This window comes from Perognathus longimembris, chromosome 2 (assembly GCF_023159225.1).
Source record: "Perognathus longimembris pacificus isolate PPM17 chromosome 2, ASM2315922v1, whole genome shotgun sequence".
NCBI classification, from domain to species: Eukaryota; Metazoa; Chordata; class Mammalia; order Rodentia; family Heteromyidae; genus Perognathus; species Perognathus longimembris.
The window spans coordinates 144,895,653-144,912,480 of NC_063162.1; the positions used below are offsets into that span (position 1 = coordinate 144,895,653).

General features: G+C 42.5%; 1 protein-coding gene across 1 annotated transcript in view; it reads left to right on the forward strand.

The window, feature by feature from the left end:
* Window positions 1–16,828, forward strand: part of LOC125345666 (maltase-glucoamylase-like) — a 148,342-nt gene that overhangs the window by 60,056 nt on the left and 71,458 nt on the right. The window contains exons 43-56 of the mRNA XM_048337719.1: window positions 2,918–3,042; window positions 4,956–5,044; window positions 6,360–6,409; window positions 6,814–6,981; window positions 8,268–8,420; window positions 8,705–8,905; window positions 10,400–10,554; window positions 11,241–11,409; window positions 11,681–11,777; window positions 12,885–12,997; window positions 13,949–14,074; window positions 15,846–15,974; window positions 16,220–16,330; window positions 16,578–16,640. Of these exons, the coding sequence (XP_048193676.1) occupies window positions 2,918–3,042; window positions 4,956–5,044; window positions 6,360–6,409; window positions 6,814–6,981; window positions 8,268–8,420; window positions 8,705–8,905; window positions 10,400–10,554; window positions 11,241–11,409; window positions 11,681–11,777; window positions 12,885–12,997; window positions 13,949–14,074; window positions 15,846–15,974; window positions 16,220–16,330; window positions 16,578–16,640 (1,749 nt within the window). The remainder of the gene's footprint in view (window positions 1–2,917; window positions 3,043–4,955; window positions 5,045–6,359; window positions 6,410–6,813; window positions 6,982–8,267; window positions 8,421–8,704; window positions 8,906–10,399; window positions 10,555–11,240; window positions 11,410–11,680; window positions 11,778–12,884; window positions 12,998–13,948; window positions 14,075–15,845; window positions 15,975–16,219; window positions 16,331–16,577; window positions 16,641–16,828) is intronic.

A 16,828-nucleotide genomic window follows, 5' to 3' on the forward strand; every position in this document is an offset into this window, starting at 1 on the left:
CAGGGTGATATATAAGGATCTAGTTTTAGTTTGTTGCATGTGTTGAACCAGTTTTGCCAGCACCATTTGTTAAAGAGGCTATCTTTCTTCCAAACTTTTGTTTTAGCTCCTTTATCAAAGATTAAGTAGGAGTAGTTCTGTGGGTTCATTTCTGGGTCTTCAAGTCTGTTCCATTGGTCTTCAGGCCTGTCCTGGTGCCAATACCAAGCTGTTTTTATTACTATAGCTTTATAATACAGCTTGAAGTTAGCTATTGTAATTCCTCCAGCACTGTTCTTTCTGCTTAAGATTGTTTTTGCTATTCTAGGTCTTTTATTTTTCCATATGAATTTCTGGATTGCTTCCTCTATTTCATTAAAAAATGGTGTTGGATTATTAATGGGTATTGCATTGAATTTGTAGATAACCTTTGGCAATATTGCCATTTTGATTATATTTATCCTCCCAATCCAGGAGCATGGGAGGTTTTGCCATTTCCTTAGTTCTGAATTAATTTCATTTTTCAAGCTTTTAAAGTTCTCATCAAAGAGGTCTTTCATTTCTTTGGTTAAGGTTATTCCTAGGTATTTTATGATTTTTGGGGCTATTGCGAAAGGAGTTGCTTTCCTGATTTCAGCCTCGGTCTTTGGGTCGTTAGCATAGAGAAAGGCCGTTGATTTTTGAGGGTTTATTTTATATCCTGCAACTTTGTGCCAAAGTTTTGGATCAGCGCTAGTAGCTTGGGGGTAGAGTCTATGGGGTTCTTTAGGTATAGGATCATGTCATCTGCGAAGAGAGAAAGTTTAACTTCATCTTTTCCTATTTGGATCCCCTTTATATTTTCTTCTTGCCTAATTGCTCTGGCTAGGAATTCCAGTACTATGTTGAAAAGCAGGGAGAGAGTGGACATCCCTGCCTTGTTCCTGATTTTAAAGGGAATGGCTTTAGTTTTTCATCATTTAGAGTTATGCTTGCTGTTGGTTTGTCATAAACTGCCTTGATTATATTCAGGAATGTTCCCTGGAATCCCAGTTTTTCCAGGGCTTTTAGCATAAATGGGTGCTGGATTTTATCGAAGGCTTTTTCCACATCCAGAGGTAAAACCATGTGGTTCTTTACCTTGCTCCGGTTGATGTGGTGGATTACATTAATTGACTTACGTATATTAAACCAACTTTGCATCCCTGGGATGAATCCAGTTTGATCATGGTGTATGATTTTTTTTGATGACCTGTTGAAGTCAATTGGCGAGAATTTTGTTGAGAATTTTTGCGTCTATGTTCATCAGGGAAATCGGTCTTTAGTCCTCTTTCCGTGATGAGTCCCTGCCTGGTTTTGGGATGAGGGTTATACTGGCTTCATAGAATGTGTCTGGTAGTGAACGTTCTCTTTCAATCTCATTGAAGAGTTTGAGAAATATTGGTGTGAGTTCTGTTTTGAAGGCCTTGTACTATTGGAAAGATTCTTTCTACATTGTAGTATGAAATTTTCTCACCTCGCTGAGGTGTCTGACCATTGCTTTAAAGAAGTGTCCTCATGAATCACCTAAGGCATTGCATTCAGCACCTGACTTCTCCTTCTTTATTTTTGTGTGTGATTTTATTCTCACTTTGTACTATCACTATGTACAATATACTCCTGTCATTATTAAGTTTGTGGTAGAGACTAGATTTTGATTTTTGTGTAGTAGAATTGAACTTTGTACTCATAACAGTTGCTTAACTGGTGCATTCCTGTTGAGCCATTCTTCCACTTGTTTATTTTTTTTTAGCCAGTCCTGGGGCTTGAACACAGGGCCTGAGCAATCTCCCTGGTTTCTTTTTTTGCTCAAGGTTAGCACTCTACCACTTGAGCCATAGCACTACATCTGGCTTTTTCTATATATGTGGTGCAGGGGAATCGAACCCAGGGCTTCATGTATGCAAGGCAAGCACTCTACCAGTAGGCCACATTCCTAGACCCTCCACTTATTTTTGGACTTGTCTTTTGGAGATGGGGGTGGGAGTTGTCACAGATTTTATTTTTTTGCATAGGCTGCCGTTTATCAGTGATCTTCTGCAACTCAGCCTCCTGAGGAGCTAGGATTAGAGCCATCAGCCAAGAGCCTGACTAAACCATTATATGTGTGTGTGTGTGTATACATATATACATATATATGTATATATATACATATATGTATATGTATATATATGTCTATGTCTATGTAAATCTTTGACTATTTTAAGTGATTAAGTATAGAGGCTTCTCTGTCACCGAATAAAGTAGCATTGCTGCCCAAATATTTTCTATGTTAAGATTTCTTATCTTAATGACCACAAGGCAGTGCATGAAGCATACTGAGGCAGGGCCCTGACTCCCACACCTGAGCACAGCATGAGTCTTTGTAATGAGGAATCCACGTGATTTCCCTATTTTTTGCATGGACTAGTAGAAGCACTGAAGACCCTCCAGGAAAACAGGGTCTTGAGAAGCCACACAGGGTGGGTTCTTTAGAATCAAGGTTGAAACAGTGTTTTGAGAAATAACCCAAATGTCTCTCCTAGCCCTATAACCAGAACCCTTTCCTGACTTTCAGAGGAGCCAAAACCAGTAGATAGGAAATACAACATGAAGACAAAGAATGAGAGAGGGTGCTCATGATTTTCATCCAAGCAGATTACAGAGGTGTTGGGTGCTATAAAGGAAGTTCAGTTGCTCTTACTCTCTATTATGAGTCCGATCCAGTCACCCATCCTTCTCATTGGTGTGTCTTTAATAGGGAGTCCTACTAAGTCCTCACAACTAGTCTCAAGACCCTCAGAGCAGAGAAACTGCCTCAGTGTCCCTCTCAAGTATAGGCACCAGGGGCAAAGAGGGGCAGCTGAGGCATCAGGAAGCAGAGCTGTGCAGGTTAGGTTTGGTCCTCCCACTCACCATCCCTTCCTCTTCCTGCCCACAGGGGGCACAAATCAATGCAAGCAGTGAGTGGAAGGTCCTGCCAGCTCCTCTGGACCACATCAATCTTCATGTCCGAGGGGGCCACATCCTGCCCTGGCAGGAGCCTGCACTGAACACACACCTCAGGTGAGTGGCGGGCCCGGGCTCTGCTGTGCGTGCTGGGGGCGCCCCTACTTGCAGGGAGCGTCCTCAGTCCCAGAGACACTGCTCTCAAGGCCACATGTGATTTACTGAACACATGTTCTTTTCTTCATTTTGTTTTAGTCTTCTTTCATGTTTACATTCTGAACAATTACCATGGATTGTAGATTTGTGTTGAATGGGGGGTCTAGGAAGTGACATTTGAAGAAGAAAAAGCCAATATACAAGTGTCAATATACAAGTGCTTGCAATGAGGGTGCTTCTTTCCTCCTATAAAAGATGAGAAACTGCTGATCTACGCCTATCTAATTATTGGCAATGACTAATACCAATGAGTACTTTTCTGTGCCTGAGATATACCAAGATGGACCATGGTATTTTCAGATTTTTTCCCTTAGATAACAACAACACTCATTTTCTTCTGGGATCTTATTTTCTCCATTTCAAGGATAAGCAAATAAAAGATCTCCAAGGCTTAGTGACTTACGGTTCCATCGCTTAGATGAGGATGGACATATCTAGGATCTGTGTTTGTGTGATAGCATTACTTATAATGTGGACCCTCAGTTGCACAACTTCAGCGATCGTGATAACTGAAAAAGTAGGAATATTCACAAGTAGAACTCCATTGCGTGCATGAAGAGTTTTCTCTGTCCCTTCATGTGCTTTTTGTGAGCTAGGCAGATTCTGTAATTGGTTACTGTGATGAGTGCTTTCCTATGCATGGCTATGCTGCTGTCCCTGTAGCAAGCTGACCTGTGCTTTCAGGTGGTGAGGCTCAATCAGATTGGAAGTTCTAGTGCTTCAGTTCTGTTGATTCCATTCTTTGTAAATGACTGAACCCCGGTGCATTCTCAGTGGTCCAGGTTACACTCCAATTTCCTCCAAAAATGGTGTCCACTGTTCTAGCAGCAACAATGCTGGTGTTCCTTCCTTCTGGTTATCTTCACTTATGTTGATGTGTTTTCATACTTCAATTTCGTTCCTTACTATTACTAAATATTTCAGTTACAGTTATTACACATTGTATGTCTGAAGATGTCACCTGTATTTTGGGGGAAATGTAAACCTATAGCTATTTCTTATGTGACTTTCCTTCCTCTTTTCTTATTATCTAGTATAATTAATAACATTTTGATTGAAATCTGATGTTAAGGACCCAAATGTGGATCTCCTTCCTTTAGAGATGAACGTTCTTCTCTTTGAGTAGGGTCTTGTGCTTTCTTTTCCAGTTACAATGAAAGATATTAGAATGTGTTGTCTTCCCCTCAAAACCAAACATGCCATCGCATAAGTCAAGTTACCATTAGAGAGAATGGTGTACCTGTGTTGCAGTCTTTGTGACATTGTCCCTGGGATCAGTGGCAGCTACTCCTAGGAATGTCATTCCTAAAGCAAGCTGACCTCACCACTGTTGCCTAGCATTATCTTGTCTTCTAATAGTCTAGGTCCTAAATCAGAGGTGGGGAATGTCTGAGCCACAACAACCACGTTGTACATGGCAGGAGGGGTCCATATGTTCCTTGCTTGTTTCTTGTCAGGGACTCATGGTCATTTACCTGTATTGATAAGTTTGTACTTTCCAACAATGGTGTCATAAGTATTTAACTTACCTTTGACATTTTAATGTTTGTGTGTTTGTGGCCGTAGCCTCTACTCTAACTAGTGTGGGGATTCTGATGCTCAATGTTCTTGCTGACTCTGTGGTTGTTTTTTGTTTACATAGTGGGTATTTCTGTGTCCTGTGACATTATTCAACAGGAGACACTGGTCTTTGTCCTTGAAAGAAAGCACTGCCTTTGGCCGGTGATGATTTTTACAAATAAAATTTGAAGGACACATAAGGCAGTGCTTTTTGCTTCCATGCTTGTTTCTCACATGAGTCTTGCCTTCTGTAGCCGCCAGAACCCTCTTGGTCTTATCATTGCCTTGGATGAGAACAATGAAGCCAGAGGCGAACTTTTCTGGGATGATGGGCAGTCAAAGGGTGAGTGTTGTTATGGGCACATTGCCTTTCACAAACCTGCATTGTTGGCCTTCCCTCCTGCTGGCTCATCAGCTGTTGGAGAACTTTTCCAGGCACAGTTCTTGAGAGAGGAGTTTGGCTTCCAGTTGTAGTGTTCAAGAAGTGAGAGGTTAGCCAGGGATGAAAGGAAAGCTTGGGGGTGTTTTTTAGAGGTGTGTGCTAACTGTGATCTGTCAGAGATATGCACTTCCATGTTATAATGGGAACCTGGAAAATAAAATTTGTGGACCATACCTGTTATCGCTCTGTCCTGTAAATATCTTCCCCAGGAAAGCTAGGAACAGTGGGCAGTCAGCCTGTGATGACTTGTGAAGCATATCTCTCTCAGTGAGGCAGTGAGGATGCACTTTCCTCGTGGTATGCATCTGCCCATTATTTGTGTATGGCTCTTGTTCTGGCACAGTAGCAGCTCCTGGGGCTCTCTCTTGGAGGTGGACCCCAAGAGACATGTCCTTGAAAGCATTGCCGTTACACAATGATGTGAGAAGGAAAAGGACACATTGTCCTTGGTTACTGTGGCTGTAATAGCATGCATCCCAAGATGTAGCTTTCTAAAAACAAACCTCATTATTTTACTTACAATTATTTAATTGACAAAATTGAGTATATTCAAGAGAAAGAACATCTACGTGCACATTGTTGCGTGACTACCCATGGTCATTTTAATTAACACGTTTATAATTCTCCATGCTGCATAGTAGCTCTTCAGGAAATTCTCTTTTGCTGGTTGGAAGTTTACACACTGATGAACATATCTCCATGTCTTCCAACCCTGTACCCTGCCTCTATTGTTCTCCTCTCTTAACTTTTGTAATTTGAATGGTGTTAGGTTCTTATGTAAATGGCATTACAAGGTAATTTTTTTAGGGTCTGTCTTATTTCACTTATAGAACATGCTCCATTGTTATACACATGTCATAAATCTAAGGGTTTTGAATGTGTGCTAGTGCATGTGTTACTCTGTGTTTGTGTGTGACTGTGATGGTAATTCAGTGTCTCACTGTGTAGGAGCTGGCCTTACTCTTAGACATATTACAGTTTAAAAATCTCCAATGTCCTGTTCTTTCAGCATTATTCAAATAATAGCATTTCCCAGTGTCATTGGGAAATGAGGGAACAAAGAAACCAATGTACAGAGATGCAATGGGGTATATTCCAGCCCTTGAAATAAAGAAAGCCTCCTATTTGTGACATCAAGTAGCTTTAGGGAGAGATAGGTAAAATTCATCCTTCTAGGATGGCAAGCCAGTTTGACTTGTCTTTCTATTACTTTCAGATACCGTGGCCAGTGATGTTTATGTCTTATATGAGTTTACGGCCAGCCAGGTGAGTACCTCATTTTCATGAATCTTAGGTACTAGAATTTAGCAATACTGTAATTGTATTTCTATTTACATTGTCTAAATGATGAGACATAAGGTATTTCCATTTATGATTTAATTTTCCATAATTCTTGAGTCTGTTTCATCCAATAGAGGTACTAATATTCATCAAGAAATCACATGGTAGGTTCAGTCCTATTTATCAAAATGTCTATGCCTATGTTTATTTCTTTTCCTCAAAGTTTTATTAAAGTATGTTTTCAGTCACTAAGAACACCTTGGTAGAGAGATCAAAGGCCTGAGGAGAGCCTGAGGAATATATGGTCTCTGATGGAGTGTTGGAGAGACAAGAGAAGATGAGTACCAGAGATCAAGCTTTGTGCCTAATTCTGCTTCCCTCTTTTGTAGACACACCTGGATGTGACTGTTTCCAAGTCAACCTACAAAGACCCCAATAACTTAGCATTCCAGGAGATTAAAATCTTTGGCACTCAGGCACTGCGCAACGTTACAGTGAAACAGAATGGAGTCCTAACTCCAATGTCTCCTCGAGCCACTTATGATCCTAACCTAAGGGTAAGAATCACGAGGTTGGGGTGATTTTTAAAGAATTCTTCAGGGCATTGTTGAGGTCTCTGTATAGTGCTATTTGAAGAAGAGTGCTAGAGGGTAATCGTGGTGGCATATATCTGTCATGTCATCTGATGGGAGGATGAAGCAGAGGGGTGAAGAACAGAGGCCTGGTGGGGCAAAATTCAGGAGGCCATGTGTGAAAAGCAATTACAAACCAAAGAAAAGAAGGAAATCCTGCTACCTGTGATATCAAAGTAGCTTTGGCATAGATCTAAGGGTTAAACATTTGGCACAAAGCCCTGCATTCAATTCCTATTACGGCAAAAAAAAAACCCATGAAAATATAGAGGAAAAAATATACAAAAGATTTAAATTGATGAATTCACTTACAAAATGGCTTCCATATTATGCAGTTGCGGGAGACTGAATAATGAGGAGTCAGAGCTGTTAGAAATTGAAGGAACTATAGAGATTTTTTTTCCAACTCACCATTTGTAGTTGTTAAGCTTAAATCTAAATTATTCATATAATTAGTCTAGGAGTCCAGAGAGAAATGGGAATGGAAAAGGAATAGGAAGAAGAGCATAGGAGTCTTCTTGCTCTCTTTCTACCATTCCATATAATTGTGGAACATAGATTTGTGGAGAAAGGGACAAGAGTAATAGAACCATTTGGAAAAAGCAACAGGGCCAATCTGAAAAAAAATAAAAAAGCAGAGAGAAGTCAGGGAAGGTAGAAGATAAAAAGACAATGAAAATTTTCATTTGGGACCCTGGGTATTGTATATACTTTTATTGGAATTAGGGAAGGGAAGGGGAACATCAAAATGGAGAGACAAAGGGTAAAATATGACCCAATTCAAAAGCAGTCCTTATGAGACCATATGGTGAAAATCAACCTTACATCTGGGAGGGGTGGGGTTAGATGGGGGGAGGGAATTGGGGGAAAGTTGGCAGAAAAATGCCATAGAAGGTAACAAGTTTGATAACAATTGTACTTATTGCCTTATGTATTTAACTGTAAACCCTTTCTACATCACTTTGACAACAAATAAAAAAGTTGATTTGGCCATTTTGTGTACCCAATGTACTATACAATATGTAGAATACTGATATTACTCTGTGCCAACTCCATAGTGAATAGGAACCCTGTGTGCATTGACCTCTCTGCCCAAAATGTCTAAGCATAGGTCACTTGCATAATTGATTGTGGTCTCAGTTTAAAGACTCAGCTCATGGAAGGGCCATGTCCTGAGGACCCAGTCCCATGTGACCTCTCCATTCTTCCAGGTGGCTGTGATCACAGGAATCCATCTGGTCCTGGGAGAAGCATACACGGTGCAGTGGGACATTGGCCTGAGGGACCAGGAGAAAATAGACTGTTATCCCGATGAGCATGGAGCTTCTGAGGCCAACTGTACAGCCCGAGGCTGCGTGTGGGAGGTAACTGCATTGAGGATGTGAACCTTCCTTACCAGCCCTGCCCCCCACCCATAATGCATGACAGACCCCAGTCCCTCAGCATCCATTACAGTCCACGCGAAGCAAGGACTCCCCAAGATGCCTCATTCTGATGAAGAGTGGGACACTCTAAATATTTATTTTCCTGATAGAGAATTTAAATTCTTGCCACTGTCTGATGGAACCATGTGCTGCCTTCTTTACCCCTTGCTGTTTGGTAACTGCAGGTCCACATGCTAATGCACAGTATTGATTTTGCTCCTCAGGCATCCATTACCCCTGGGGTCCCATTCTGCTACTTTGTGAATGATCTGTATTCAGTCAGCAATGTGCAGTATACCTCACACGGGGCCACAGCTGACATCTCCTTGAAGTCTTCTCGTAATATCAATGCCTTCCCCTCCACACCTGTGACCCCTCTGCGCCTGCTCGTGACCTTCCACAAGAATGAGATGCTGCAGTTCAAGGTACCTGGAGTTAAGTGTGAGAGAGCACTCAGGGCCTTCCCTTCTGATCACCATGGTAGTCAGTGATATGTCATCCTAATGTATGCTAATTCTTTAACGTTCCATGCTACAATAAACTCAACCATTCTGTGAATAGCAAGAGCAATGAGAAAGACTTGGTAAGGTAGGCACGCATTTCCTAATGTGCTTTTAGAACAGGCTACTCCAAAAAATCATTGATATCAAAGAAGTGGAGAGATGAGGAAGTAGCTTACCAGATAGGTTGATGGAGTGAGGGATAGAGGTCATCTAGGTGCAGATAAGCAGGATAAGAATGGCCTTGTTTAGACCGAGAAGATCTGGAGACTGATAGCATAGGATGTTAGGGAAAACTGAAGGGGAATGGTATGTTTGTCTCTCTCATCTGTGTTTTTCATAATGACACTAAGTAAATGGAGGAAACTAGAAAGGTTTAGTGCTTGGACAATATTCCATGAGAAATTCTTTGAGTCTATCAATTGGATAAATTGGAGTTGAATTGGAATTATCTTTGAAATTCCACTCTGCCCAGTGCTTGTTTCTCCCTCTATGCTGTACTTACACGCATTACCATGGCTGGGCTCACTTTCTTATGGCAATTTTCTATTAAACGGTGAGGTTCTCTGCGACAAGGGATTTGTTCTCTTCTTGTGCTTCTCCCATATCACCATGCTAGTAAACTGTAAGCCCTGAAATTTTTGCTGATGGAATAAATAAAAATAAAAGAGTATGACTGCAGGGCTAGATTCCCCTCCCCTGGTGTGGGGTTGCTAAGCTTACTCCCTTATCAGTGCTCCCCTTTTCACCCTCTCCCCTGGGCGCCCGACCTGCAGGTGGCCAAGGTGGAGCGAAGGGACACAGGCAAGCTTAAATTGCACGAGGCCTAACGAGATCCCCTTTTCCTCCGTCCTTACCCACCAAGGAAGCCAGGAGCACACGGATCTTGGAGACGTTTTGGAGAGCAATCTGGTTTATTCAGGAGGGGCTTACAGTAATGATTTTGTATGCAAATACCAAAGTCAAAGAAACTGTGTAATGATAATATGGCCCTTCAAATATGAGCTCTAACAGACTCAATACAACATGTTAGATCTCAAGTTGTTTCATAAAGCTTAAAGCCAAGATATACTGTCTCTATTTCCTCCAATCCTGACAAGGTTCTCCTAATGGTATATATTTAAGGACTTACATTTTTTCTAACATTTCTAATTCACAGATAACACTCATGCTTTTCTTGTGCTATTCAGTGCTCTGTCTTCGCACACTTACGTATTGTGAACTGGACAGCTTATTGTTGAATTTGCCAATCTTCTTAAGAAACTGCAATTTCTTATGACTAAAAAGTTGTAATTCTTATCTTGCGGCTATTTTGAGTTAGATAATAGAATATTTTATGATTTTTCTATATATGACAGCATAGCTGAATGTACATGCACAATCTCCATGTTCACCTAAAATCCTTTTCCTCTGACCTAGATTTATGATCCCAACCACATGCGGTATGAAGTCCCAATCCCTCTGAACATCCCCAGCGCTCCCAGCAGCTCTCCTGAGGCCCGACTCTATGATGTCAGCATTAAGGAGAACCCATTTGGGATTGAAATTCGCCGGAAGAGCACAGGCACTGTCATGTGAGTGGCCTGGTTGGATTGGGGACTGGAGGTTATGAGAACATCCTAGCGAGGCGCGCTGTGGCAGGAAAATCTGCAGCCTTAAGTCCTGCTTTTGTTTCTCATCTTATCTTCATTAGGAGAAAACAATATTTTAAATATATATATATATCAATCTGTATGTGGGTATGAGTATGTGGATATGAGAGGGTAAGATTGAGAGACAGGGGGGGAGAGAGAGATTGAGAGAGAGAGAGAGAGGGAGGTAGATTTATGTACAATTACAGTCAAAACTGGAGAAGAGAAACAAGTCTCAGTCTTCGCTACAGTGTCACAACTTGTACAAAAAAATGACACAAAGCCAAGAAGTAGGCATTTCTCCTGGGGATAGGACCATCCTCACTCCCACCTGGAATTTGCTTGGGTTCATGTGGGGGTGAGGTACAAAACAGGACTCGGGTATCAATGTGGCTTCTCTTCAGTGATGGCCTTGAAGGCATTGAAAGACGTTTTCATGATAGGCCATTGTAGAATGAAGTCTGGGAAAGTGAGGTGCCTTTAAAAACCTCATTGGGGATCTCTCTAGGAAATGGATGTTGGGTTTCTGGGAAATGGGGAAGGATGTGGCTTGCATTTGCTAGAGAGATCAGCTGCTTGCAGCCCCAGGAGAACTGACTTCCCTGTCTCCCTCGTCCTCTCCCCGGCAGCTGGGACTCTCAGGTCCTGGGCTTCACCTTCAATGACATGTTCATCCGCATCTCCACCCGCCTTCCCTCCGACTACATCTATGGCTTCGGGGAAACCGAGCACACGGCCTTCAGGAGAGACTTGAACTGGCACACATGGGGCATGTTTTCCAGAGACGAACCCCCAGGGGTAAGGGCAGAGTACAAGGAGGTTCTGAGCTCACTTTTCTGTACCCCCACTGCATGGGTCTGAACTCCCCCTGTGGGCCTCTGTGCTCTATCTTCCCTGACTGGAACGAGGGGTCACAATCTGCTTCTGCCCTACAGACCATTCCTGGGGCTCCCTTGTGTTCATGTAGTTGGATTCCTTGCAGGAGAATGTAGGCCCTGAGTGTTTGGTGACTTTCCTTCTCTGAGGCTATGTGTTCTAACTCTGCCCACTTCTCCCCCATGATGCTCAGTTCAAGAAGAATTCTTATGGTGTGCACCCCTACTACATGGGCCTAGAGGAGGATGGCAGCGCCCACGGAGTCCTCCTGCTCAACAGCAATGCCATGGGTAGGTGGTGGCTGCTTCTTCCCCTGTTCTGATGGCTAAGAATTCTTGAATTTTCTTGTAGAATACGATTTTGTGATCTACTGGAAATGAAATCAGCCATAACACGAGTGCTACTCTATCTTATGCTTATCCTTTTATGTCCCTCTAGTACTGTGGAATGGATAGATTCAGTGATACTCTTAGTTTTCTAACAAACAAAGGAAGAGATAGCAAAGGCAATGGAGACCATAAAGAATGAATCCATCATAACTCAGAGGTCAGCTGAGGGATCCACGAGCATAATTTGAATGAGCTGGAAGTTCTTGTTAGAGCACTCACTCTGGGTTTATGCAAGTCTGATGGAAATTTGTCTCTTGTAATAGAAAGTGGTAAAACTTAATAGTTAGTAAAATGTGTGTAAAATGGATGAAACCTAATATGCTGCATATCTGAGTTAGTTGTGTTTTATTCATCATTTTTACAGTATACCTGGTGATACAAGGTGTTCTCCTTAAGGGACACTGTGTAAGAAGGACATGGAAGGGAAACCTCATTTTTAGAGCTTCTGAATAGTCTTGAACTACAAGGGTATATGAAGGTGTGTGCTGGTGGTCATGCTTAGCTTTGTGGGAGGCTGAAATGAGGAGAATGTCAGATCCAAGCCAATCAAACGAAAAGGTCAATGTGATTCCATCTCAATGGAGGAGGTGGGGTAGAGTGTAATGCACCTGTAATTATAGATCTGCTGGGAGAAGTAAATAGATCGATTGCAGTCTCAGCACATGCCTAAACAGAAAACAAGGTTCTATCTCACAACAACCAGAAAAAAAGACAAAGTTATAGGCTTAGGTGTCAGACACCATCCCTAGCAAGCACAGAGCACTCTATAAAATTATTTTCATGGAGTGGATTGACCAAAGATCTAAGATAATAAGGTAATTGTAAAGGAAAGTGTTCATGGATAGAAACCTACTTCCTTTTTCGTCTTCCACTCTGTGTGAGTTGAGCACAGAAAACCATGTCTTGATGGTGTGTGATGGAGGAGGGGGAAGGCCCAGTTTTGAGGGCTGCTTTCTTCCCTTGCTGAAGTTTGCAAGCATCTGGGTTCACATTTCCCTCTCTCTTCAGATGTGACCTTCCTGCCGATGCCGGCCCTGACGTACCGCACCACAGGGGGAGTTCTGGACTTTTATGTGTTCTTGGGGCCCACTCCAGAGCTTGTCACTCAGCAGTACACTGAGGTACGTGTGAACTCACTTATCTGTCATGTGCTTCTTCATACCAAGGCTGTGTTCCAAATGCAATATCCGCTTTGATAGCCCTCACTGTGATAATTGGGATTGTTGGCTTTTCTCAGAGATCGTATAAATAGGAAACAATAAATAAATCTAATAATCATTAGATTAATAGCCTTTAATTGTTGCAGGATAGCAAGTTAGCCTGGTGATAGTGTTGAAGTGATAGAGGTGGTGATGGTGGTGATGGAGTATTGGTGGTGGTGGTGATGGAGAAGGTGATTCCTGGCGTGATGATAGGAGTGGTGCTTCTGATGGACGTGATGGTTAGGGAAGTGATGAGGATGGTGATGGTGACTGACGCTGTGTGCAGTTACAGTTTTCAGGGTGGTGATGGTGGTTCTGTTGACAGGGCCATGAAGGCTGCAATGGTTATGATGTGAGGTGCGGGTAGAGGTGAAGGGTGAAGTTATTTGTGATTGTGATAGAGATAACAAGCATGGAATAACTGCTGAATGCGTTACTTAATCCATGTGGGAGCATATATAGTAACTTCAATTCTCATAAAACCACTATGGGATGCACACTGAGATCATACTCAACGTACAGGTGAGGAAACATGCACAATTAGTTATTTATCCTTGCCCTAGGTCACGGAGCAGCGCATGGCATATGTGTATTAGTCATGGATTTGGATTCTGAATTCTGGACTCCTCTCTAATAATTTAGACTGCATCTAGGAATCAGAGCAAAAGCCACTTCTCTAGATTCTTGAGGCATGAGTTCTAATCCAGCAGCAGGCTTTCCCGCAAGGCATTCTAGTGCTGTGCTTCCCTTCCAATCTACTCTGGATTTGCAGGTTTTGTTTGTCTAGACTGGAAATATTGTTTTTATTTCACAGGAAACTTCCACCTAGCATCCTATTTTCAGAGTTAATGTTTAAAATCTTTCTTGCAGGTGATTGGCCGGCCTGTGATGGTGCCTTACTGGTCCCTGGGGTTCCAGCTGTGTCGCTATGGCTATGAGAACGATGCTGAGATCTCCAGCTTGTATGATGAGATGGTGGCTGCCCAGATCCCCTACGTATGTACAAGCCATGGTGCGCGCCGTGCTCTGTATTCTCATAGGGAACCTGCCTGGGTCTGGGCCTCAATTTCTTTATAGGGTATTTTTGAGTTTCTGCACGTACATGAAGTCCTTTCTCATGTGATGCCACCCTGACCTTGAACTTGTCGTACTAATTCGGTGAGTTGGTTCTAGCTCTGTGGCATTAGGAGATCAGTGACTCACAGTGCAGAGGGAAAGCATTAGCTCCCAGAGCTGTTGCTCCTATGTCCTATTTCCTTCCATTTATTTTATGTAGGTTGAAGACATTTAGTCCAAAACCAGAGTTTTCTAAGAATAGAGTAACTTTCCAACACCTTTGCTTAATTAAATGAAATGAACGGATGCTCATTGGCCCATTGTCCATGTAGGTAGGTGTGCAGTTAGCATCTGGTCGGAACTGCAGCCCAGGGCCATGCATGATGAGCCACTCTCTGGCTGAATGCAGGGATCCTGGGTTTCCAGGGAAACAAACCTTCTTAGTCACTGAGGACAAGAACAGTCCTGTAATCACAACTTATCCCACAGCCTACTTTTATGTTTAATTTTGTCCTATTGTTTCAGATAATTCCATTCAAATATATCACTGGTAATAAGGAAAATATGTCTGATTATTAGGAGTGGACATGTCGCAGTTAGGGCTTGTGCTTTTGTTTCATTGATTTTGAATAGTAAGTCCTACTCTTTTTCTGCTACTAGGAGTAGATAGTGCAGTTCTTTTTTTTTTTTTTTTTTTGGCCAGTCCTGGGCCTTGGACTCAGGGCCTGAGCACTGTCCCTGGCTTCCTTTTGCTCAAGGCTAGCACTCTGCCACTTGAGCCACAGCGCCACTTCTGGCCATTTTCTGTATATGGGGTGCTGGGGAATCAAACCCAGGGCCTCATGTATACGAGGCAAGCTCTCTTGCCACTAGGCCATATCCCCAGCCCCCCCCCCTTTTTTTTTAATGTGTTTCCCTCACAAATCAAATTGTTTTCCTGTTAACACTGAATCTTGGGCAGTCTCTTCTGAGCGACCACCACACTCAATCACTACTTATATTCACACTTTACCCAGTAGTTTTTTATGTCATGTGTTTTCTTTCCTTTTTTTTGTTTTTCTGTGGGACATTAGTTTGATATCGGGGCATGTCGTTTGCTAACTATGGACAACTGAACTATACCATTAACCCCTTTTCTACAGTGGTTATCTCAAGAAAGAGTCTTGCTGTTTTTGTCTAGACTAATGTCTCTACTGTAACCCTCCTATTTTATTCTTCTGGCCATAACCAAGATGACTGTGGGTACCATTTGCCCAGGTTATTCTACTGAAATATTTATCCTATGTACTTGTATTCCCCTCACTGTGTAAGAACTGAGTTTTTCTTGATCTCAGTCTCTGGTGTAACTGACAGGTGTGAACTGCTATGCCCAGGAAGTGACTGCGATGTGTTCTAGTGAACTTTTTGCTCTGGTTGGCCTTGAACAGGCCTGAGCTCTGAGCCAGTGGTTTTCACTCATGCACAAAAGTGCCCCACTAAGTAGTATCTTCATCCTACAATTTATGATATGCAGGTTCTTATTTTATTTTTTTCTTAATTTGGGGATTTTGAAAAAATTCTGTCTGTTTTCAGCTTTCAGTTGATAACAAAGAAGGGAACTAGTGTTTGAGTCTGAATTCATGTGAAGTTGGGCATGGGCAGTGGAAATTCGCTCTCCTGGGAACATGGCCTCATCCCCAGCTACCACTCAGTCCCCTGTATCCTTCCCCAGGATGTGCAGTATTCAGACATCGACTACATGGAGCGGCAGCTGGACTTCACCCTCAGCTCCAAGTTCACTGGGCTTCCCGCCCTGATCAATCGCATGAAGGCGGATGGCATGCGGGTCATCCTCATTCTGGTCAGTCCTTGTGAGACTGTGTGGCTCTGGGAGGATGAAGGGGTTGGTGGGGAATGCCTGTACTGTATTTCCTTCCATGTTACACAAGGAAAGGTCAAGTTCACTGGGAAAGATACTTACAAGTGTTCTGAGACTCTTTAATGTTAAACTCTAAAGGAAGGAACAAATGTTATTGGAAGAGGTGTGTTGTGTCCCTGACCATTCTCTAGATTTGTTTTTCCATCTGACTTGTGCTTTGGTATCAGGACCCAGCCATTTCTGGCAATGAGACAGAGCCGTATCCGGCCTTCACTCGTGGTGTGCAGGATGATGTCTTCATCAAGTTTCCCAATGATGGAGAAATTGTCTGGGGCAAGGTATGATCTAAGGCGCAATCCAGGAACACCTAGCCTGGGGTAGAGGACACTGTGGGGTTGTTTTCCATTGTTGTTTTTCCCTCTTTTCCATTTTGTTTCTATGTTTCAATCCCTATTTATGCATCCACTTAAAGGCTTTGTGGAGTACACTTTGCTGTGGAGCAATGCTACATGATAACTAAATTATCTATCTCTAGGACAGTGGTTGGTAATTTCTGTTGCTGTTGAACTGTTTTTCTCTGCATAGGTCTGGCCAGATTTCCCGAATATTGTGGTGAACAATTCTCTGGACTGGGACAGCCAAGTGGAGGTAAAAGACTGTTTGTGAGTGTTGGGTGGGGCCAGGGTTACCTGAAATCAGATGCCTTTCTCATGATAACAGACATGTCAGTCAGTGTGAAGATTGCTTTTACTTCCAATGGTCCTTATTATCCTTGGGACCAGAAACTGAGATTCCCAGTTACTTCCATGGTGTTAGTGGGCACAACGCTGATTTCA